This window comes from Electrophorus electricus, chromosome 1, assembly GCF_013358815.1.
Source record: "Electrophorus electricus isolate fEleEle1 chromosome 1, fEleEle1.pri, whole genome shotgun sequence".
NCBI classification, from domain to species: Eukaryota; Metazoa; Chordata; class Actinopteri; order Gymnotiformes; family Gymnotidae; genus Electrophorus; species Electrophorus electricus.
Window position 1 is genome coordinate 26838621 of NC_049535.1, and position 24201 is coordinate 26862821.

A 24201-nucleotide genomic window follows, 5' to 3' on the forward strand; every position below is an offset into this window, starting at 1 on the left:
TAAGAAATGAAAGTATTTGAAATAAAAGTGTGTGGTATGTTTGTGTTGTTTATTTATGTACTTGTGTGTGGTATGTTTGTGTTGTTTGTGTGCTTGTGTGGTATGTTTGTGTTGTTTGTGTGCTTATGTGTGGTGCGTTTGTGTTGTTCAGTGGGAACTGTGCTCAGTTCGGCCCAGGGGCTCATTTCAGGGTGGCCAGGGTGGCAGAGCACCTCCTCTCTCATGCCGGTCTCCAGCAGCATCATCACGCAGGCCTCGATGGGCAGGGCGATCTCCCTGCCACTGCGTTTCAGGTGCTCCTCCAGTGCCATGCCGAATGCTGGCTTCTCTGTCCATGTATCTGTACAGCAGGTAGAGCGAGGGCAGGGAGGGAGGAGGGGAGAGAAGCAGGAGGGTAAGGGTGTGTTTTATTGTCTGTCAGCCCATGTGGTGCGATTTGAATTGTGACAGGAAGCAGATGGAAATCATAAGCAGGTAAGCATGTCTGTAAAGATACACGTCACTCATGACTTCACAGCACGAAGTGATTTACCATGACAAACGGCCATGTATAATGTATGAAAAGAGCGTGAAAGCTCAGCCCTTTGCCAAATGTCAAGGCTATGAAGGCTTCTACTCATGAAATGCACCTCTGTGCACCCTCTTACTAATTCAACCTGAAAACAACTTCAAAAACAGATGGGAAAGAGGAACTTTTTATGAAAAGATTTGCCAAAATAGCAACTGGAGGCTAATTTTAATCATTACTAGTAAGAGTGCTCTGTTAGAATGAAGGCACCATGCACTGAATCTGTAGCAGCCTGTGAGGGGGAAAGGCTTAAACATTATACCTTGCTGTGATCTAACAGTAGGCAAGATGCTTTCAATGGAAGCCAGAGATCTTCTGTGGTACTCAGCTTGGGCCTCTAACAACTGATAAACAAATGTGGGATTTATTGCATGCCTCTTTATTAGAAACAAAGATATACAATGTGTGTGCGTGTGCGCGTGTGTGCAAGTGTGAGTATTTGAAACTCAAAGTTATAACTCACCATAACATAGTAATGAGCATAATCACCCTCTTTGGAGAAGAAGTTGTACATGTCAGCAGCCAGCTGGTCCTGAAGACAACAGACAAGATTCTGCTTATTCAGCAATACAACTACTTTGTGATATAAGAAACTTCACAGTCAGCAAATATTCTTATAGCAAAGTGAAAGCTATGTATCATCAGAGCAGAATTTTCTAGAATTTATGAAACAGAATCAGTCCCCTGCACTAAACACATTTCACTTGTACAATCCTGAGTAGCTCTTTAAACAGAGCCATGGCCTTGTATCAGATGTCACAGTTCTGTCCTCTGATGGGCACTGAGGCACTGAGGTCTGTCGTCTGATCGCTCTATTCTCCTGTCTGACCCGCTAGTCAGCAACGACCTTCCCTGATAACAGGGCATCACAGGATTGCGCAACCATGACTCTTCCTCCTAGTCTCCCACACCCTGGCTCAAGGTCATCATCAGGAGACTCCTCCCTCAGGTGAGAGAAATGACAAACCCACAGCCATACCTTACATATCTCCACTTTATTATGGGCTTCGTCCATCTCATCTTTGAGAGAGTCAAGCTTGGCTGCCATCGACTGGTTGTTTGCTGCCGTGAAAACTGACTTGCTGGCCTGCTGATATCTGGATTAGATGCAGGCAGATAATGCGCAGTGGGCATGCACATCACACCACATTAGATAATCCAACATAATAAAAAAAACTTTGTAATCAAATGTATAAGATGTTTGTAGGTTGTGTGTGTCATATGCCTGTGAATGAACTGTCCTTTCCTTTAAGCCCACCTTGCTTTTGCTGAATCGTAATCCAGCACAAGCTTGACCAGTTGCTTTCTCTGCTTCAGGATATTGGGAATATCAACCTAGGGACATAAAAGGAGAGATACAGGAGCATGTACCCTACACAAGGCACCCTACACAGCCCAGGTCTGGTCCTTGCAGTCTAGCTTATGCAGAGCAATATACAGAAGGCTGTGCTCACCTCTGCCAGCTGGTTAATCGGGTCCAGGACGTCTCTCTCAAGCTGCACTTCATGCTGGCTCTGCTCGTAGGCCAACATGTTTTCAGCCTCCCCACACAACTCCATCATCTTCCTTTACAAGCACACACACACAAACACATGCATACACTACTGATAAAAGGGCAGATAAAGTAGTTGTGGAATGTGGACTGTTCAAACAGCCTTTTCACTCCCACAAACTACAGTGAAAAGCCCACTCACCCGCCCTGTTCATCCAGCATACTGTAATTTAAAACAGTAAACCTGTACTGAATATGAAACATCAGCATAATGTACAGTTCTTATCATACTCTAAATATTGCACTGTAGTTCATAAGACAGGTGTAGTAGCTCAATTGTCCCATGTTCTGTTTTCACAGGTTCTGTTTCCATGGTGTGCCGCAAACCTCATGGCTGCCTACAGGAACATGTGACCTCACCTTCGCAGCACTGACTGTGTGGTCATCTGCTAATTCCAAGAGTAAGAAATCAAATGGCAGGGAGCTGTGGGTCTTCCTTTACCTCCACTGCTCACTGCACAAGATATGAACGATTGGGGGGGGGGGGGGCAGTGGGATCCACCACATTCTACACTCATGAAGAGGGCTGCCACCACGGGGAGCTCACCCTATCATTGACTCCTCTCCCAGCTGCACTCCACCATCCAGCATAGCCTGGGACAGGCTCATCAGAGGCAGTTTCTTCTGAATTGACAGAGAACGCACAAATGGGAACCACACCCCTCCATTCTGCACAAAGTGCTGCATCATGAGCCCAGATGGGCAGCCACGTCACTCCCGCTTACTCACGTGTCTCTTGTCCACGTCTGCTCCGACATGACCCTGCAGACAAGCAGCCATCTTCTTGTGCGCAATATGCAAGACCATTCGCACCAGCTCCATGCGGCGTTCGATCTGTAAAAAGCACATCCCAAAAAAAATAAAGCACATATAAACTACAAATGCTCAGACCAGCTTATGAGATTTAGTAAGATTTCAAGTTTACTTAACATGTGGCCATTTTAATGTTTGTGTTCTACCTATACTTATTAAGAAATCATGAAAGATGCTCTTTTTATAATGAATTCCCCCATCATATATTTAGGTTTATATATCACTTAAATCTTCCATCTGCACTGTGTAATGTAAATACATTTACAATTTAAAACACTTGTTAAACAAGTGCAGATTTCTGTCAGTTGCAGAGAAGTCAAGCATTGCTGGTGCTATATGTTAGCTAAAGTACGTATCACTTCCCCTCCATATCTGAGTGGTGGATCCCTGTCTGTTCCCCAAAGCCTACAGCCCACAGCTGTTACACCCCGTCTGACTGGGGAACCGCATAGCCACGCCACTTCATCCTTCACAATGAATGGTGACAGCTCCAGACTCCTCCTTTCCCTGCTAGAGCCTGATGGAGTGGATGCCCATTTACCCACGCCAATGTAGCTGGTGACAAGCCTGCTGAGATTTTGCCAGCACACTTTGGATAAGTCCCATTCTGTTCATCCATAAGTGCACATATGCTTTCAGACAGCCACTGGTGGAAGTAAAACTGGACACATCAGGGGACTTTTCTTAGGGTCTCAAGAGTTGCTTTCTTCCCAAACACATGTTCTTGTAGGGCTGCTCTTAAGAAAATGCAAATTAATACATTTTAATTTTATTTATCCCAGAAAGAGCAACCACAAAGAGGAAAGAGAAGCATTCAAATCTAAACATTTCCACAGAGAGGGAATTATGATAAGGCTAAAACAGCTGAAGGGCAGCGATGACCCACAGGGTCAAACTCCCAGCATTCATCACAGCGCAGCAATCCATTAGCCAACACTCCTGGAAACAAGCTGAATCAGGGTCTGCTCTGTCGATTTCTTTTGTATGTTTACAAGGTTGTTATCGGCTTTCCTCTTTGGAGCACAGAAGACAAGAAGCTGTTAAACTTTGACCCTTGGATGTGGAAAGTGAGCTGCGTTTGGGCGAAGGGGATAAGGCCTGGCTTTTCCCTTTGCTTGGAAGGCTGGCTGACATATTTGAGCCGTGAGGGTTCTTACCTCCGAACTTGATTCTGAACAATATGTTTGTATTATTCAAGATCTTAGATTTGAAAAAAACAAACAGATTTCTAGGCAATGGTGTTGCCTGAACATGCTGAACATGCATACTGAAATGGAATGAATTTTGGAACAGGGCCAGTATGTTTCTAATAGTATTCAGTCATTGACTCACAATGCAAATGACCCCTGAGAACTGACCAAGCAGATTTACAACAGGGTGTAATGTCATCTTCCATAATGCGTTGTGTGTCTAACCAATAAGATTTTCTCACTTTCTTAGCCTTCTCTCAAAGTGCATTTCCACTGGTGGTACAGCTTAAGTGGAAAGAGGTAGAATTCAGTTCTAAGCACATACACTGTAGATGTGCTAGGTATGACACATACAGTCATGGCCAAAAGTTTTGAGACTAGCACAAATTTTGGTTTTCACAAAGTTTGTTGCTTCAGTCTTTATGGTGGCAATTTGCATTAACTCTAGATTGTGAAGCGTGATCAGATGAATTGCAATTAATTGCAAAGTCATTCCTTACAATGAAAATGAACTTAATCACAAAAATTAATGCATTCCAGCCACTGCATTTCAGCCCTGCCACAAAATGACCTCCTAACATCATTTCAGTGATCTTCTCGTTAGCTCAGGAGAAAGCGTTAATGAGGACAAGGCAGCTGATCAAGCATTTATTGAATCATCAAGAACTTCAAGGAGAGAGGTTCAATTGCAGTGATGAAGCTTTCAGGGCATCCAAGAAAGTCAAGCAAGTGCCAGGATCGTCTGCTAAAAAGGATGTAGCTACGGGATCGGGTCATCACCAGTGCAGAGCTTGCTCAAGAATGGCAGAAGGCAGGTGTCAGTGCATCTGCACGAACAGTGAAGTGAAGGCTTTTGGAGGATGGCTTAGTGTCAAGAAGGGCAGCAAAGAAGCCACTTCTCTCCAAGAAAAACATCAAGGACAGACTGACATTCTGCAGGAAGTATAGGGATTGGACTGCAGAGGACTGGGGTAAAGTTATTTTCTCTGATGAAGCCCCCTTCAGACTGTTTGGGACATCTGGACATCTGCCCTCATAGCAGTGACTGAGAAACTTCATGCCACTAAAGCTGCCAAACAGTCATCTGTTTTGATTCTTCTAGACGTTTCAGCAGCCTTTGACACAGTGAACCACACCATTCTTCTCTCTGTTCTTTCCAGGCTTGGTGTGACTGGCTCTGCTTGGAGATGGTTTCAGTCCTATCTGGATGGACGGTCCTATCAGGTGACATGGAGAGGATCCACAGCCAAACCATGTAGACTCTCCACTGGTGTTCTCTTCTTTTTGTATACTCGTTCTCTTGGTGATGTAATATCTTCTCATGGTTTCTCCTACCACTGCTATTCTGATGACACTCAATTATTTCTTTCTTTTCCACCCTCTGACACGCAGGTCTCCAGACGTATCTCAGCATGCTTGACTGACGTCGCGTCATGGATGACAGCCCACCACTTGAAGCTCAACCCCAGTAAAACTGAGCTTCTGTTCATCCCAGGTACTCCAAACCCTTACCATGACCTCACTGTTTCCTTTGAAAACTCCCTGGTATCACCATCCAAAGCTGCCCGTAGCCTGGGCATAACTTTGGACAACCAGTTGTAATTCTCAACTCATGTTTCTAATCTAACCCGGTCTTGCAAATTCCTCTTTTGTAACACATGAAAGATTCGGCCTTTTCTTTCGCAGGAAGCTACCAGGGTGCTTGTGCAGTCTCTTGTAATCTCAAAGCTTTGTGCTCTTCTGATCTCAAAGACTACTGCAACTCGCTACTTGCTGATCTTCCTCTAAGAGCCATCAAACCTCTACAACTTGTCCAGAATGCAGCAGCACGACTGGTCTTCAATATTCCAAAGTTCACACGTTACTCCACTGCTGCGCTCCCTTCATTGGCTCCCTGTAGCAGCACGCATCAGATTTAAAACTTTGATGCTTGCCTACAAAGCCAAAAATGGAGCAGCCCCTTCATACATGAGGTCAATGGTCCAAGCCCGATCTGTACCTGGAGTACTTCGAACCTCAAGTACGACTCGGCTAGAAATACCTTGCTTCAGGTCTCATGGATGACAAGCACTGAGAATATTTTCTGTCCTGTATCCAAGATGGTGGAATGAACTCCCACTTGCTGTCCGGACAGCGCAGTGCCTTGCAGTCTTCAAACGCAGACTGAAGACCCATCTATCTGCAGAATATTTAAAGGACAACTGACACTGCTCCCATATTGACTGACTAATTTAGTACTTATTGTAGGGCATTGTTTATGTTGTTTAGCAAACTCTAGCACTTACTGTTTATAGCACTTATCATTGTTTAAGATAGACCTTATGTATTTTGCACTTCTAAGTATCAGCATTCATCCCTGTATTCTACAGTATTCTAGTTCATTGGTATGTTTAATTCTAACCTACTGTATTGTACTTGGATATATTCTATGAGTAAACGACAAAGCACTTTTTTAAGTTGCTCTGGATAAGATAAGAGCGTCTGCTAAAAACCATAAATGTAAATGTAAATCTGGATAAATGATTGTCCGGAGAAGAAAAGGTGAGTGCTACCATGAGTCCTGTGTTATGCCAACAGTGAGGCATCCTGAGAACATTCATGTGTAGGTTTGCTTCTCATCCAAGGGAGTGGTTTTGCTCAAAATATTGCCTAAGAACACTCCCATGAATAAGGAATGTTATCTAAACATCCTCCAAGAGCAACTTCTCCCAATGATCCAGGAGCAATTTGGTGATGAACAATACTTTTTCCAGCATGACGGCGCACCATGTCACAAGGCAAAAGTAATAACCAATTGGCTCAGTGAACAAAACATTGACATTTGGGTCCATGGCTAGGAAACTCCCGAGATCTCAGTCCCATTCAGAACCTGTAGTCAGCCCCTCAAAAAGAGGTTGGCCAAACAAAAACACAGAAACGCCTGAAGCACTGATCAGTCAAGATTTTGCCCAGAAGCTGATATCCAGCATGCCAAGGCGAATTGCAGAAGTCTTAAAAAAGAAGGGTCAACATTGTAAATATTAAGTCTTTGCTTAAACTGGTTAGATTTGTCAATAAAAGTTTTTTTTTTAAAAAACCTATGAAATGCTTATAATTGTTCTTCACTATACCATATAAACATCTGACAAAAGGATCTGAAAAAACTGACGCAGTAAACTTTATGAAAACCAAAATTTGTGTCAGTCTCAATACTTTTGGCCACAACTGTAAGTGTGTTAGGTATGACTGCAACCTTGTGCATGGACCCATATGAAAGATTTTGGATCTAGCTCTCTGAGAGTCACAGAGAACATTTCAGAAGTGCAAAAACAAGTGGAATGATCAGAGGGTAAAGGAGAGCAGGAAAGCCTGGAGAGACCACTCAGAACTGAGACGGCTGATCAGGGAAGACTGGACGGACTAGGTTAGGCCTCATATGTTAACTGGCTCTACTGGACAAAGCAGCTCTGACAGTGATATAATTTCAGGATAAAGTACTTGCATGTTGCCAATAAACAAAAATGGGAAATATTCACCTGTAGAAGATCATCACTGAGGACTTCTGTTTTTTCTGCCCTGAGGAAAAAGAATAATAAATATTATGTGGTTAGTTTGCTTTCAAAAAGGTGGATAATGATATGGGCCACAAGGACATGGGGGAACAGTTCTGTGAAACACAGGGAGGTGAATGGGTGAGTATGCTTCTGCACTGGAACGCGTGAGCGATGTTCCAGAGTGGAGGCAATAAAGGCATCTGACACCACTGGATCTCAAGAGCTCATTTCAACTTATTAAGTAACTTGAGTGACCACTAAACTTTAAGAATGCAAAACTGTAGTGAGGATGGAAGAATTACTCCATGATGGAGGCTTCTGGACAAAATCTTTTGGCTACAGCAATGGAATTGCCATAGCAAAAAACATGTTCAGTCAGAAGACAGTCAACTTAATAATCATCATAAGAATCAACATTATTATGGGTAGGGTTTTATTTCAAAACACAATGCTTTTTGCAGTCCTTCTTCACTATTTAAATACAATATTCCACATAACTGCTCTCAGTTTTACAGCAATTCAGTCATAATACTTTTGCCACTATTATGCTTAGCATCTATGCAAATGTACTTACAGACCACATTATCTATTAACATCACAGATAAACCCTGACTAAGATGCATCATGCCCTGCTTTTAGCATTCCATGCTTTGTTATGGCAATCATGTATACACAAACACATATACACACACGCTCACACAAGAATGCATACATTTGCATGCACACATAAAGACACACAGACACACACACATGAGAATGGAGATTAGAAAGGATTGGTTAGCGGATTGATTGCTGCAGTTTGTGTCTATTCCCTTACTTTTAGTGTTACTCTAATAATCTCAGAAAATACATATCTAATGGAGAGGCTGTGCCACAGGTAGCCAGTATGTGCACAGTGCGCAGTGCTCCTGTTACTACAACAGGTTACTACAAACAGTTGTAGGAAGTGCAGCATAGTGCCAGTTATCCCAATGCATGGTGCACACAGCTCATAGCTATTGATAGCTGTCATCACCATGCTGAGCAGAGACATAACAGTGCAGATCACTATTCTGGGATTCAATGTGTGGGAACAAACCCTGGCTCCATTCCCCTCTACCCCTACGGCACGCGAAGCGCACCGACATAGAGCAGGCTACGCTCCACTCCACTCTAGTAATGGATCTGGACATGAGCTCCTGCTGCAGGGAGCAAACCCAACTTTGCTGAGTAAGCAGCACAGTAGTGTTGAGGCAGCATGAAAGGCATGTCTGCATGCCTGCCAACTGGACCCAGCTCCAGCACCACTGCCCACCACAAGGGCACTGCCATTAGCTGCTACTGCTGTAATACATTGTAATAAGGCTCAGGATGGAATGGAGATGTATGTGTTTATAATGGATTGATGAAATATGCATTTATTTTGTAAGAGAATGTGATGTAGCAAACATCATTGTGACTAGACCAGCTACTATAGCTTGCGGTCAGTGACTGACGAATGAGAGAATGTTCTGTACTGTGACCAGAGCTTTGTTTTATTGCTCACCGGATGTACGGACCTCTGAAAGAGGAGATATGACAAGGAGTACCTGCAGGGCATCCATGCACAGGCATTAAGGAACAGCCGCAAAAGTTGAAACTAATAGCCACTGGTCGAGCAAGAATAACCAATATCCACAAGATCTTATTACACAGGCCGAGAGCAGGCTTCGGCAGAGGGAGAATTTTTAGATCCCCATCAATATTGAATTAGCATTGATTTGCCACGCAGTGAATGGATATCAGACTTTGCGTTGGTGTTCAGTGCAAAAACATTCCCTGAGCATACACTGCTTTCGCCATTAGACAAGCGGGGTGCATGCACACAGCATGTGCATCTGATTATAGCCAGCCGGTAGAATCACAGCCATCTAGCCTGAAGTGCTTCATGGCATATATTCCCACGGCAACATCAGAATACAATTAGTGCACACTTATGAACAAAAGCGAAGAATATTAAAGTTAAATGACAGTGTGTCACATAGTAACCTGCCATTTAACAAGAAAATCAAACCTTTTTACTGTAATTTGGACAGAAGTCTATGTTTTGTTTTGTTTTTTTATGTTGCAGCTGGCCCAGAAGTAATCTTTTTTTCTGCTGACCTAGGACAAATTGCTGTGTGCCAAAAATCGTAATTTGATTAAGAGAGGAGCTGGAGAGCAGGTCTCAGATCAAGTCAGTGGGGTTTGACACTGGGCTTGAATGCCACTAGCATTGTTACAAGCTCTTTCCCTCCTCCCCTTGCTCATGTGATTAGTTTGTTGAGCTGCAGTGGTGCATTGTTTTCTGTTTCTGGAAAGGCCTGCATATTCATCTGAAAACCTGTGCTTGGAAATACTGTGGTCATCAAAAGCCGCTCACACCTCCAACCAGTCCCTGACACCTCTACTCACCTCTCACCTGGTCTGTGTGAACATACTTGCATGAGGTGCCGAAACTGGCTTCACAGTTTTATCCCTGCTCAATAAGGGACTAAGGGGTATTTATACTCTAAGAGTCACTTCAAAGCATTTCACCATTGGAATTAATGTTTAGTCGATGCCTCTAGTTTAATGCAGCTGTCTGAGGAAATATATAGTCCTACATATACTATCATGGATAGCTAGAGCTGAGAGGGAGATTAACATAGCAGTCATAACCAGACAGTGCAACTATAAAACTGCTCATCACAATCACCTGATTAGTATACTCTCTGCCTGCTCATCCTAATGCCACAAAGTCTGTAATGAGATCAGGGATTGGTTAAGTGGCCCCTCATGCACCATTTTAGCAAGCACTGCTTCCAGTGAGTTTTGTGTGTTAGGAAGCTCTTAACATAGGCTTTTAAAAGCTTCACAGCCACACACCACATGTAGCCTATTGATTCAAACTAGCAATTTGTGATTTTTGAGATGTCACTCAGCTGTCGCATGTGTTTCCTCTTCCTTGCGATCACAGTAAATTCTTCTGCAGTGTTTTTGCTCTGTGCCATCTCCAGATCTAACTGAAGCTGTCACTTGAGCTGGCTGTGTCAAAATGTAGCTCTGTGCTAAATCTTGGAAGGCAGCTTGTCTGTGTTCCACATTACACTCCATGATTTACTGTGTGTGTGTGTGTGTGTGTGTGTGTATGTATGTGTGTGTGTGTGTGTGTGTGTGTGTGTGTGTGTGTGTGTATGTGTGTGTGTGTGTGTGTGTGTGTGTGTGTGTCTGTGTGTCTGTGTCTGTGTGTGTGTTACAGTACAAATGAGCACTTCGCTTTTTCTGGTTCTTTGACACAACTTCCTCCTTCATTTATATTAGAAAAAAACAGGTAAATATGAATTTATGTGACAAGCTTTTCAGATAGTAATAAGGAACACTTTAACCACATTAACATGTTAAATTATTCCATGTTATTTATGAAATACTGATTGAGAAATTTTATCACCCCCCTGAAAGTTTCTTATGTGGCAATTGCCAACTTAACAAATTCTGTTTACCTTACATTCCTGTTTAGAAGTGCAGGCTGCAGGAATAGGGCCTATTAATGAGTCTTTCACATAAATGATACCCTATCACTATATTATAGATGTGTTCTGCAGGACATAACCTTGACTAGGACATTCACAGGTAGATGTCTAGAAGGTTGAGCTCAGGACAAGTAGGTGCATGTGAAAATTAACATGGGCTTAAAGAGCCTAGACCAGCCGCCTTCTGGCAAGTCAAATCTCGCAGGAACCAAGTGGCACTCCTGGGGAAAAAAGCCTCGAGCGCCTTTCAGTTCGCTGTCGGTCCTCGCTCATGACCAAAAGCCCCAAAACGGGTTCTTCCACATTTTACCAGATCATTTCTCAAGTGTGCCAGAAGGACCCTGACACCTCTGGAGCGCCAATGAGCATACGGCAGCATAGGGAGCAGCACGGATGGAGCCTAGTGTCAGCCATCAGGGGAAGCCCCCCCACAGGGCCCAGAAGGGGCCGCGACGAGGGGCTCCAAGACTACAGGGTTGCCACTGACATGCAAACGTCTTTGTTACAACAACACTAAAAAACATCAGGCAGGAGGCACTTAAAATAGGGGCCACAGGAAACACATTGCAGTTTTCAATTAACAAACAGTAGGGTGTCTGAAATGAGGCTGTATCCATTAGTAAATAATTTCTGTCAATGTCTTTATGATGGGCATATTTTTATCATGTATCTAAATTTCATACAGAGAATCAGGCTATACCAGGAAGAATAGTATCAAACCAGTATCAAAGCAGGATTGGGAGTAAAGATATAATGCTAATTTTATTCCATCATGTGTCTTTATGAAATCATGAAGAAGATGGTTTGAGGTCAGCTGTTTTAGAAGCAAAAGAATTAAACAAAGTTTCTCACATCCTCTTTGCAGGCCTACACTGGCATCTGAACTTGAATCTGGTATTCCAATTTATATCTGAACTTGAGGTTCACTATTCACAACTGGCATTTAGATATCCTAATAATTTCACGAATATTTGGCACATTTACATCACCAGTAATTTCTGTGAGGAGTAAATAAGCATTAATCATAAAGTAGACAAACATTGAAATCCAAAAATCTACACATTACTTTAAAAATACACTGATTTTTATGTTATCACACAGAGGACCCACTTTGTCTACCTTCCCCCGTTTCGAGTGTTTTTATTTAAGTGTGCTCCTTACAGTGGTATACAGAAGGCCTGTACAGTCAATGTAGCATGCATTTGTTATACCGTACAACTAAATCAATATGCACACCTATTCTTTGGGCTACATAGCTACATAGTTAAGCGCCGGAGGATTTTAGACACCCTCGGTCATATTAAATAGATGAAGGTGAGATACACATTACTGTAAAATAGTTCTAGGGACGGTTCTCATGAACTTGGTTAAGACGACACTCCCAATGTGCGCGTTGCGCCAAAGCTTCTACACTCTCCCTTTCGTAACTAAAACAGTTTAATATCTCCAAAATACTGACCTTCCAACCGTCTGGTTGGCGAGCTGTTTCATCCGATTAAACTGCTTCTTCATCTTTACCCCTTTCGCCGCAGTATCCAACTTTCAGAAGTTACTAGGCCCCCTTTAAAATCCCTCATACAAGTCAAGTCCAGAGAGACATCGGTGCCATCGTCCGATGAGGTACGAATCCGTGGTGCTCCGTCAGGTCTGATGTCAACGTTCATTCCCCGGATCGTTGACTCGAACTGAAAACTAATATAACTACACGAAAGCTATCCGTTTCGTTTTACTGTACTCCATTTCCCCCTGGCCCTCCGTGCAACAGTGTTTGAACAACGGTACACAAGGAAATAGGAAGTAATGGTTACTTCCCTACTACACTGCTGCAAAATGGGCAGTGTCATTCGACACCTTTATGAAGCGGCCTATTGCATTGATTTAGTATCTGCGGTATATTTATTCTAGAGCTGCATATTTCAAGTTTCTAATGTAGACTGTTGCACATTGTCCATGTCCATGTTACAGCATGGCAATCTACTTGACCTTGAGTTCTTTGTGACACAAAATCTAGAAGTAATATGGCTATTTGGAATTTGTAATAAAAATGGAACAAAAAGGCATGAGTCATACTATGTAAATGTTTAGTTTTACATTTAAACTACAAGTTATGAAAACATACAGCGCATGTATGACTCCAGCACAACTGGCACACGGTCTGCTTCCAAACTGCAGTTCTCTGAGATGTTTTCTTTCAGCGCAACAGAGGTGGGGAGAAGGACCAGGAAAACTGACCCAGAAACAAGTAGTTCTAGCATTTTCGTGCGTTAAATTAATGCACGAGAAAGAATATGGCTTTTGTTTATGTGATTTTTTTTTCAGTGAATATATGGGAAATTTCATTACCTGATTTGTTATGAAATCTGTGGACATTATGTATTTCATTTACATTATTTAGCTGACGCTTTGATCAAAGTGACCTACAATTAATAGTGAACACAATTTGAGCTACTGAGGGCTAGGGGCCTTACTCAGGCGTGATAACCTGGTGGTGGTGGTGCCTGAACCAATACACTCTTTTCATCGTATATTTAGCATAAGCCATTCATGCAAGGTGTGCAGACCATGCATTTCACAATGCAACGTATATCGTGCAAGCTACCCAGTCTCATACACGGTTAGTAAAACGTAAGAATCAATGTGCTCCCAGCATAATCATGTATTTTATTGCTGCTTAGAGCGATAAAATGTAGTTTGCTTCCACCTGCAGGCCATTAGTCTTTCTACAGCCTAAAAATCGTGGAAAATTGGAGAGTAGGAAAACATTTCTGACAAAGGCAGAAGCAACAAAAAGCAACAAATACTGATAGATAAACACACAGCGTATAACATTTTTACCTTACAACATATTGTTTTATATTAAGGAGATAATGTATTTAAACAACTATTATTCAAATGCTTAAAAGTTTTAAATTCAGAGTAAGCCTTGTATTTCTACAGAAGGACGTTTGGCATGAAAATCACCTGAGCTACCCTTATGTGTACATTTAGAAGTAGTATGACATTGAATAAATCAGAATAATCCTTAATTGTTCATCTGTGTAGGAAATGTGCTTTCTAATGACATAGTATATGTCTTCCTCAACCAACCTTAAGATGAAATATGCATTTGACCATGGTGTCCTGGGTCACCCATGGAGCCCTCAGGCAAGACTCGTAACCTTGCTGGCCCCAGCCATACTGCTCCACTAGGCAATGTTGTACTGCTCCCTGCATTGTGAAGCAGCAGTATGATGAATTTGCGATGTTAAATGGGTCAGTAAAGTATATCTTCACGTTTGTCCTCTCGTTCCAAATTCAGTACATCAAAACTAACATAAAAAGAGTAACATTAGCATATTTAAAGAATAACATGTAAACATATCAAATGCAGCCAGATGCTTTAAACAAATAGCCAAAACATCATTCCATAAGCAAAGCCAAATATTTAGCAGAGCCTGGAACCATACAGTCACTGCTTTGTCTATTCAAAGCTAATGCATAATCCACACTGATAGTGCTACAAATGACATGTGTGATGTCAGAGTGAGATAAGTATTAAATAACAAATACTTTATCTCAGGTTTACTGATAACAGTTGTTAATATCCACCAAAGCATGTGTTTTTAAAAGTACACACACAGAAACTTCTCTAATTTCAGAGATTACTTGAGCAGGTTTTCCTTCATAGCAGAGGAAGAGCTGTGCAGCCTTTCACACAGCATTAAAAGCAGGACTATTGATTTTGTTTTATCAAACCTGTCCAAAAACAATGATTTTTATTCCACTTCTGTAATATATATATATATATATATATATATATATATATATATATATGGGGGCTGCCCATACAATTATAAAATGCCAATGTGGGATGAGGAAATTCATTGGCTTTTGATAACTCATGACTTTTCCCCATTCCACAGATAATCAGGTTTTGTGTCCTTTACATGTTTCTTTTGCACTAGTGTTCGAACTTGGTGTTTTTTCTGAATGGCAGCCTTGCCATAAATAGCATCCCAGTGAAGGACACACTGTACGGTTTTTGTTGACTCTGCCTGACAGAGGTACTAAATTAATAACATGGTCATTTGTGAGGCCATTTTGTCGTGTTTAGCAACTATTTTTTAAAAAGTCTGTCCCTGTTAGATAGGCCTGCCACTTTTTTTTACAGTATTTGTGTTCGACTATTTGGTGTCTTTAGAAATCCATCAGTTGCCTCATGTTGCTTTGAAAAATGTAGTTTGACATTAAAGCAATTTTCATCAGGCATTTCTATTATTTTGTCATTCCTGTATATTTAACAAATTAATAATCGTGCACTATAGTTAGATAATGTACTTCCAAAACTTCTTCAATTGTTTAATTTCTTTGCCTCTGTAGCAGTACCAAAAGTCAAACCAATCAGCATAACCCCCAGCACAATAGGGCTACACCACAGCCTGCCTCTCTCTTGCTCTCTCCTCCCCTCTTCTCCTCTCTCCTCCCCTCTTCTCCTCTCACCTCCCCTCTACTTCTCTCTCCTCCTCTGACCTACTCCTTCTCAGTGTTGATATCATACCTTGGAAACCCTGGTTGTCCACGTTGCAAGCTATCTGTCTACAGCTATCATGAACACAAATGAGTCCAAGACCCAGTTGAAGACAGAGCCATCTACATGGAACACATCCAGCATGTCAATCACAGAGTCAGTCGTAGAAGAGGGGCCCAGGGTTCACCGGGCAGTTAGCGTGTTCCAGCTCTACGTCCAGCCCTGGCTGGCTGAGCTGGTGGGCTCAGCCCTCTTTATCTTCACTGGCTGCATGTCTGTTATTGAGAACGGGCAGGACACTGGGAGCCTGCAGCCTGCCCTGGCCCATGGCCTGGCCCTGGGGATCGTCATCGCACTGCTGGGAGAGATCAGGTACGAAGCATGTGCATGGGGAGACTGATGTAAATGCTGATGGCTTCCTTTAGGGTGAGAAGATTGTAAGAGCAGTGTTAGGATGTACACTGCTGGTTTGGGGGAATTAATAAATAATTTGGTATGATGTTGTTATTATGAACAAGGAACAAGGAAAACAACTATGTGTATCTTTCTCCATATGTAAAAGCTGCACCTTGTTAAATCAATATCAATTTAACCTTTTTATATATATATATATATATATATATATATATATATATATATATATATATATATATATATATATATATATATATAAGTTGTAAGTTGTACAATTTCTCTTTCAGTGGGGGCCACTTCAACCCTGCTGTCTCGGTGTCTGTCTGCCTGGTTGGGGGTCTTAATATCATCCTCCTGATCCCTTACATAGCTGCACAACTGTGTGGAGGACTCATTGGAGCAAGTCTGGCCAAAGTGGGTAAAACTGTGTTATACCTGGGCTTCAAAATGACTATGTCCCTCAACAGCTCAAATGTTTTTGAAAAAATTGTCATTTGAAAATATGTCACTTTATTCGACACTTATCTTGGAAAAACTCGCCTTATCTATATATTAAATATTTGTTCATTCTGTACATATATGTGGCTTGAAAGTGTTATCAGACTATGAAACAGGAAACTAAGGGGAGATTATGGAACCACAGACACATTTTGCACCAGTTTTGGTCTCTCTAAGCAGAACCCCCCAGAAATGTTGCTCTTTTTTCATACAAGTGACAATATCAAACTAGCTAGTGAATGGTGCACTGGAGAAGAGGAATAAGGTTATATCAAGTTTAAAACTCATTCATGTTTCCCAGGTTATCTCCCCACCACAAAATTACTTCAACACATCTGGTGGTGCGTTTAACACAGTGAAGGACAGAGCTCAGCTGTGGCCTGCCATTATAGCGGAGGTGGTTATGACACTGTTTCTGACCTTGTCTGTGTGTATGGGGGCGGTGAACAGCAAGACACGCACCTTCCTTGCTCCCTTCTGTATCGGACTTACAGTCACCGCTGATGTCCTGGCAGGGTGAGTAACAAGATGATAGTACAGACACTGGAATTTCAATGCTACTTCAGTAAAGCATTGCAAACTGCTCCTACGCACTGTTTAGTGTGATATGTAGATACATTATAAGAAGTGGAGTTCAAAGAGTGAAGACTGAGCTAAACTTGGAGTCAGGGCAAAACCAGACTCACCTTGTAGTATGTTTGTTCTAGCGTCTGGACATCTTGGCACCTGAGCTGCCTGATATGTCCCTGACCTCTCTGGAGGCTGGTCCGACTGACTGTTCTCATAGGTGACTAAAATTTGAGCCTGCTCTAGTCTCCTCATAGTGGCTATGCTGGCTCGGACGAGCTCAGCCTTGCCTCTGAACAGAGAAGAAACCTATGTGAGGGGTGTTGTGCTTCCATGTCAGAGCCAGGACACATTTGTACCAAGTGTGCCACTTTTATGTTGTGTCTGTGGTTGTTTATTTATCCAATGCAGCAACTATTTCCATTTTAAAACATATTTAAAGCATATACTTGGATCACTTTGTTTATATACAACATCAAAAAAACATTAAACTTCAAGCTAATTTATTTAAGAAGCTTTGCAATATAATTTACTAAGAGTTTGCTATAATTTATATATTTATTTAAGTTTTGCTTAAATGTATTAAGACAAATGATGTTCAATTAATCCAGTCTTTAAAACTCCAAAGAATCAATGACCAATTTGGTGCTAATTTTGGTGCTGTTTTTTAACTCTCATGCATTAGCACACAAACACACATTGAGTGAGTAGTCAGGACAGCTTCATCAAGCTGAAGCAATAAACCCTAGAACACTAATCACCAACCCCTTAGCTTTAAGCTAACCAATAGCCATTTCTGAATGGACTTGTTCAAAAGACTTGCTCAAAGGTCTAGAGTGTCTGTACAGCAAAGGTAGCAGGAGACCTCACCCCCAGTCAGTCAAAACAAATCAATCAATCAATCAATCAATCAATCAATCAATCAATCAATCAATCAATCAATCAATCAACCAATGAATGAATTGGTCAAACTATGAGTAAGTAAATAAGGAAATAAACAAACAAACAAAGTATTGGGGGTTCACTTAGATAGCTTTATTTAATAAATTATTTTTTTCTAATCTTCTGAGTCTCTGGAACAGTGAAAACAATTTCAAAAATATCTGCATGCAGGTTGTTCTGTAAACTTTCATTCATTTATGGAAAATCTGGCTTATTCTTACTTATTCTTGTTCTTAGAATTTATATACTTGGCATGTTTCACATGGCACACTCCATTTGATGTAAAGATTGCTCACCTAATACTGACAATGTTCTCCATCTATTCTGGCAGTATCCATCTATACAACATTTCTGGCAAGAAATTGATAAACTCTCCAACATTCTAAACTAACAAATTCCACTTTCACCCTGTTTAACTATCTAAACTACCAAATCACACTTTCACCCTCACTGTGTTTGAGGTAGTGGTTTCTTAGATGCTTATTATGAATCTAGTGAGTGATCTGGGCCAATGTGAAATTCTAATGGTACAGGGTATTTGACATCTCATCCTGTGTAAAAATACAAAATATTCCCAGTTATGTTCCCAGTCATAATAAAAAGACACTCTCCATAACACTGGTAATTGCTAAGAAGACTATTTGACTGGAAAATGAGAAAAAGTAATGGATAATGGATAGAATCCCCAATCAAACATTAAAAAATACAGCCTTAGCTAACTAAGAGTACCACATATTTCAGCAAATATGGCAATCCATCAATCCACCAAGGCCTACATATACAATCTTACATTTTTACTGATAGCTTCCTCTCAAACTGAGCAGCCGGACAACCAATGGACAGCTCTCTGACTTTGAAGAATTTCCAATCTGTTCATGCTTATATCACAGCCACATTTTAGGAATAACTATATGTCTATAACAGTACTACAACAATCTTTCACTCCAGCACTCACCTGTCCATTACCAGCTATGAAAGATTCCTCACTACAATATACACAAATTCATAAGAGGGGGAAAAATATTAAATGGCTCTCTAAAGTTATCCAAAATGATTACATGTTCTCCACATTTCTGCTGCATTTCTACATCTGAAACTGTGGCAGCTGTTCTCACCTCAGCCAGTTTAAATGCACAATAGTATCAATAAAGGGTAAGCATGCTCAAGAGATAGGTTCAAAGCACTCGGGGAACAAAGCTATCGGGCGGGTGTAGTCCCATGGGGTTGACAGGATCAAAGCCTTTTGTCCTAGGTGCTTGTGTGTTTGGATGTATGTACAAAAAGAACAAGACTGCACATGTTAATTTTAATCTCCATTCCAGGATAATGCACAGGGCTTTTCCATTTGATAGTTCTAGTTGAAGCTTTGCAGGAGTGTTTTTCCAGATACTTTCAACTTGGGGTTAAATATTTGGCAGATTTCTTTCAGTCTGTTCTGAACAAATACTGTATGAATTTTGAGCTAAGTCACTGCTGCAGGTGTCAAGTGTTAAAAGGAAAACTTTCAAAAGTACCAGCTGATGAAATCTTAAACCCAAACAAAAGGCATTTCAGACTTTTACATTGCAAATACTTCTTTCTGTAAAGGAGTATAATTTCAAATTAAGCTCAAATCCATATATACCTTATTTCATCTCTAATTCCCTATTATTGAATGCCTATGACCATTAAGAAAGAGAAGCAAGAGTTCACATGCTTACTCTCAGGCATTTGAAGATCTTCCACTAAATCTTTAAAACCTGCAAGCATGCAGCTTTCAAACTGTCTCTGTGCAATTCAGTGTTATCAGTGGCAGTTGTAATTCTTTATTCTGCCACACTTTAAAAAAGGGACACATGAGAGATTTACAATGAGCTTTTTAAACTAGTATTTCCCTTTTTAGAAGGAGTATAGGACTCTATAAGGCAAGTCAGTGCACAATTGTAAACATATCAAGCTGAAGACTTTCTACAGCAAGTTCATGACACAGTATTTCCTCTGCAGCAATTCTGTAACTTCTACAGTTCTGTAACCTCTACAATCCTGCAAATAGATCATTTTTGGAACAATCAAAGCAGAAGGAAAATGGTCAGTAAACCTCACATATAAACAAATAAACAAAAAATAAACACTACCTTCTGTTTTACAGATTTGAGTGTGTCAGTACTAGAGAAACATGCTGAAACACACTTGTATTCTTAAGTATTTTTATTGACTATTGATCCTAAAACACAATGAATCAAATCAGTAAATCAATTAAAATCAGTTATTCGTACTATCCTCAAACTTAGATTAAATTCTGAATTTAATAGACTCAAATGCTCAAAACAAGTCATAGACAGTTATGTCATGAATTAGCCCAGTTTTACATCACAAAACTGTTATATCACATGCACAGTCACCTTCCACACAAACACACACACATCTGCAAATGCCTTTTAGGTTCAAACCTAATCACCAGGGCTTATGATACTGCAATTATATTGTTTACCTGTGTTGCACAATAGTAATTCACCTGCAACAGCTGTACCATGACCGTTGATATAATATCACACATTTACTCCCCTGATAAAGGGGATATGAAGAAAAATGTAATATGACAAAAATGACAATTGTATTTGCAAATGATTTAACAGTGATTTATGAATGTATGATGAAGTGAGAAGGATAAAAAATCAAATAAATACATATGTTAAGATAAATCCACATTTTATATCGTTTTGTACCTTTACACACAAGCATGCTTTCCTTTGCTGAAATTTAGCATGTCAAACTTCTCTTATACAAATGGTGTACCGGAGTAGCAACTAATTTTGTTCCTATATGTTAGTAATAATAATAATCAGGTAATACAAAGAATGGATGTGAAATATAAAATTAACTTTAAGAAAGGTATAGGCAATACATGAAATAACTGTGAAATGGGATTGTATTCCATCATTGTAATGCTAAACAAATCACTATTGGTAGCAGTTGTTGCTAATGACTTATATAATATAATGACGTATAATGTCATTTATACACATTCAGAAGACTCAAAGGGCATAATGTTGTCAATAAAACAGTTAAAACATAATACATTTAAAATGTAACCAATTTAAAACTTATTTTAAATGTTCTAATAAAACCTATACCTAAAATAGCTTCTTCTTTTTTTTCAAACTCAGATGTCTTTGAATAGGTATGACCCACAGCCTGCCAGAGCTATATTCCCTCAGCTTCATCCCATTTATGAAGATTTTTATTATGAACTGGATGAATTTCTACTGAGCACTATTTGGCCGCCATTTTTCGAATCAGTAAGATTCCCAGAAATAAAACACAGCCACTTTTAATCATTATAGACAAAAGGAATCCCACAATAAAAGAAATAAATGCATAGACAAACATCGTGTTCAGTTTTACAGACCTGAGCATGAAGTATTTCACTAGAAGAAAATATTGCGTACTTGTTCATGCTATATTTATACAGTAATTATTAGCAAGGGACCAAAAGAACCAATAAAGCAAAGCATGCAAGACATCTCTAACATTATCCCATTGTCCGCGTTCTTGTGTTTATTACGTTATATCACCACCACACCAATACTCCACACCAAGTTATAAATCAATAGCAAAATAATACTTTTAAAATGCTAAATCAAACATCACCAAAAAGCATCACAACATCTTAATGGTTTTATTATATAGATTATATCATAACTGATAAAATTAGAGCCCCTGGTAAAATCCATCTCAACAGTATAAAAGATGCTTTGAATCCAATCATTAACTGCACTATTTATTGCCACACTGCTGTTTAATGTTACACCCATATGGCATATATTCTCAGGCTTTACACACCCATATGCACACGTTCATTCACAGTATTGCATTCTGTACATACACTTATATACAGAGTGGGCAATCTAGACATTCTGCTACTCTGCTGGTATCTCTCAAACATTTTTACCCCGCTCTATGGTTGTCCTTATCTCCATCAGCATGACATGACAGACAGTCTGCTCATCTCTATTAGCCTACACTCTAAATTATAGTTAGAGCATTTGGCAGAAGTTCTTACCTAGAGCATCATACATATTTAACATATGACTGACTATATGAATGCTGCTCGGGAAATTGAACCCATGAGCTTGGTGTCACTAGCACCATGCTTTACCTTGGCTGGAGGGGGAGATAAGGGCTTTGAACCAGGGGGAGTGGAGGATATAACAATATGATATGCGTATCTCATGTTCAGGTAGAAAAGAAGGAAGGCACTTATGCAGAACTTTGGGCATGTACTTAGAGTAGTTCATGTTTTGAGTTATGGTGGTTATGAAGACAAAAAATGCAGCTGAAGATAAAGAAACAAAGAAACCTAAAAATAAATCATTGTGGCTGATTTTGCTCAGTTGTGAAAGTGCATGTGCCATTAGGAGTGTCTATTATAACCAATTAATAAATTAAAACTAATTTAAGGTTTTAAGAAGAACTGTGCAATTACTAAATTATTAATAATGTTCTTCTGTTTGGTGGCCATTCAGAGGAGCTATATCTGGAGCCTGTATGAACCCCGCACGGGCTTTTGGACCCGCAGCAGTGGCGCATTACTGGACCTATCACTGGATCTACTGGGTCGGGCCCATGATTGGAGCACTGCTGACTGGGACTCTCATTAGGTAAACTGGCAGCCACTAAACACAGTAGCAAAATAATACTAAAGCAATTTTGCTATATATTTATTTCTGTGGAATCAGTAAACTATATTGTGTAACAGCAAATATTAAAATACTCTTAAACAGTTTGTTTATATTGCATGTGGCACATCCTGCTTTTAACCTTAAGATTTTTTGTGTGTGTAGGTTAATGCTTGGTGACGAGAGGATTAGATTGCTGTTGAAGTAACCTGACCAATTCTGCCACTTCTGTAGTGTCTTTTGTACGACATTCTACAGAAGTAGGGTGGTTTTTAGGTTGCTTTGCTTTGACTCTGTGGCTCAGTTTATAGAACTTCTGTGAGATCAAGGTCTAGAGACTGGTCTGGCTAGGTTGTTAGTTGACATTGTCCTTGTTTTCCATATAGTTATTGCACAAATTGTATTCAGTGTCAATATCCTGCTGAAAAATGAAGGATTAACCCTTTGGGATAAATGCTTCTGAAATACACTGTGATAGTCATGCTGGTTTAGATTTCATGTGGTCATAAACTCTGTCAACTTCAGCACAGCCCAAATGCATGACCAGGTCTTGTCCATGCTTGTTAGTGGGAGCAAAGCATGCACTCCCTTTCTCCCTCTCTTGTAGTACAAACAGATGGAACCTCAATCCATTAGTCTGACTTTAACTCCTTAAATGTTCAGATTCAGTGTAGCAGTCACTGCTTTGCAGACTTGTGATCTAAATGAACTGATTCTCTGATTCCAAAGTCACCTTTGACCTAATGACCTTTTTCAGTGCCTTTCATTTTTACTTTTTGTATAATGGTTTTTGCCAAAGCAGTTACAAACTATGAAAAAAATATTTGCAATTTGTCTTTAAGATTTGGTCTTCAGCAGACCATATTATAGACTCTACCTTATATTGCTAAAATGAGCCTGGTTTCATATAGTATACACACTACATTGCACAAACCTCCTTTTTTTTTTGCTTCCTTATATTCAGAAAAAAAAAATTATCAAGAAGCCTGTACTTTCTGTATCAAGTTTATATGTTCTTGATTAAGTGTAATTGTCTTCATATATTTGTGTCTTTATATTGATTTTTTTTTCAGTGCACAATTTTTCTATTATTTCATTTTTTTTATATATGTAATAAATGTCCTCTGTCACTCTGTCGATCTGATTATTTATTTAATGAAGAAAATGCCCATTTTATCTGAAGGTATAATTAAGATACATGATGCTCAAACTTTATCTAAAAAAAAAAGTAAATAAATAAATAAATAATACAATGACATTAAAAGTCTTTCATATGTGTAATGTCAAATCATAACATAGATCTATTGCTTAAATTTACAGATTTTTACATTTTGTTGTCGTGCCATCAATTATTTACAGTTACATCCATCAGAACTAGTGATTATATGTATTATTTTCCAATTTCTTTGGCATGCTTATCCTGTTCTGGTTCTTCACATGTAGACCAATG

At 40.0% G+C, this 24201-nt stretch overlaps 2 protein-coding genes across 6 annotated transcripts in view; one reads left to right on the top strand and one right to left on the bottom strand.

Moving 5' to 3' along the window:
- arhgap17b (Rho GTPase activating protein 17b) overlaps positions 1-12965 on the bottom strand; it is a 22740-nt gene extending 9775 nt beyond the window's left edge. For 4 of the 5 annotated variants that reach the window (XM_035524163.1, XM_035524150.1, XM_035524160.1 and 1 more), the window contains exons 1-10: positions 12625-12965; positions 7639-7678; positions 2850-2954; positions 2668-2744; positions 2023-2134; positions 1827-1903; positions 1548-1665; positions 1032-1100; positions 831-912; positions 213-340 (exon numbers count right to left, since the gene is read on the bottom strand). In XM_035524163.1, coding sequence (XP_035380056.1) covers positions 213-340; positions 831-912; positions 1032-1100; positions 1548-1665; positions 1827-1903; positions 2023-2134; positions 2668-2744; positions 2850-2954; positions 7639-7678; positions 12625-12677 — 861 coding nt within the window. In that variant the 5' untranslated portion in view covers positions 12678-12965. The remainder of the gene's footprint in view (positions 1-212; positions 341-830; positions 913-1031; positions 1101-1547; positions 1666-1826; positions 1904-2022; positions 2135-2667; positions 2745-2849; positions 2955-7638; positions 7679-12624) is intronic. The other variant, XM_035524155.1, reaches the window with a different exon arrangement.
- A 2786-nt stretch (positions 12966-15751) lies between these two features.
- LOC113573254 (aquaporin-8-like) lies at positions 15752-23230 on the top strand. Its single transcript, XM_027003388.2, has 5 exons — positions 15752-16044; positions 16374-16500; positions 16886-17100; positions 22599-22733; positions 22917-23230. The coding sequence occupies exons 1-5, from the start codon at positions 15752-15754 to the stop codon at positions 22957-22959; spliced, it is 813 nt and encodes a 270-aa protein (XP_026859189.2). The 3' UTR covers positions 22960-23230.
- The last annotated feature ends 971 nt before the right edge of the window (positions 23231-24201 follow it).

What these genes read in the sequence shown, in the direction of transcription:
- LOC113573254 (XM_027003388.2), top strand. Translation starts at nt 15,752, where the DNA reads ATGAACACAAATGAGTCCAAGACCCAGTTGAAGACAGAGCCATCTACA. An exon ending in ACCGCTGATGTCCTGGCAGG is followed by an intron (nt 17,101 to 22,598) that starts GTGAGTAACAAG and finishes GTGGCCATTCAG; the next exon opens with AGGAGCTATATCTGGAGCCT. An exon ending in CTGACTGGGACTCTCATTAG is followed by an intron (nt 22,734 to 22,916) that starts GTAAACTGGCAG and finishes TTGTGTGTGTAG; the next exon opens with GTTAATGCTTGGTGACGAGA.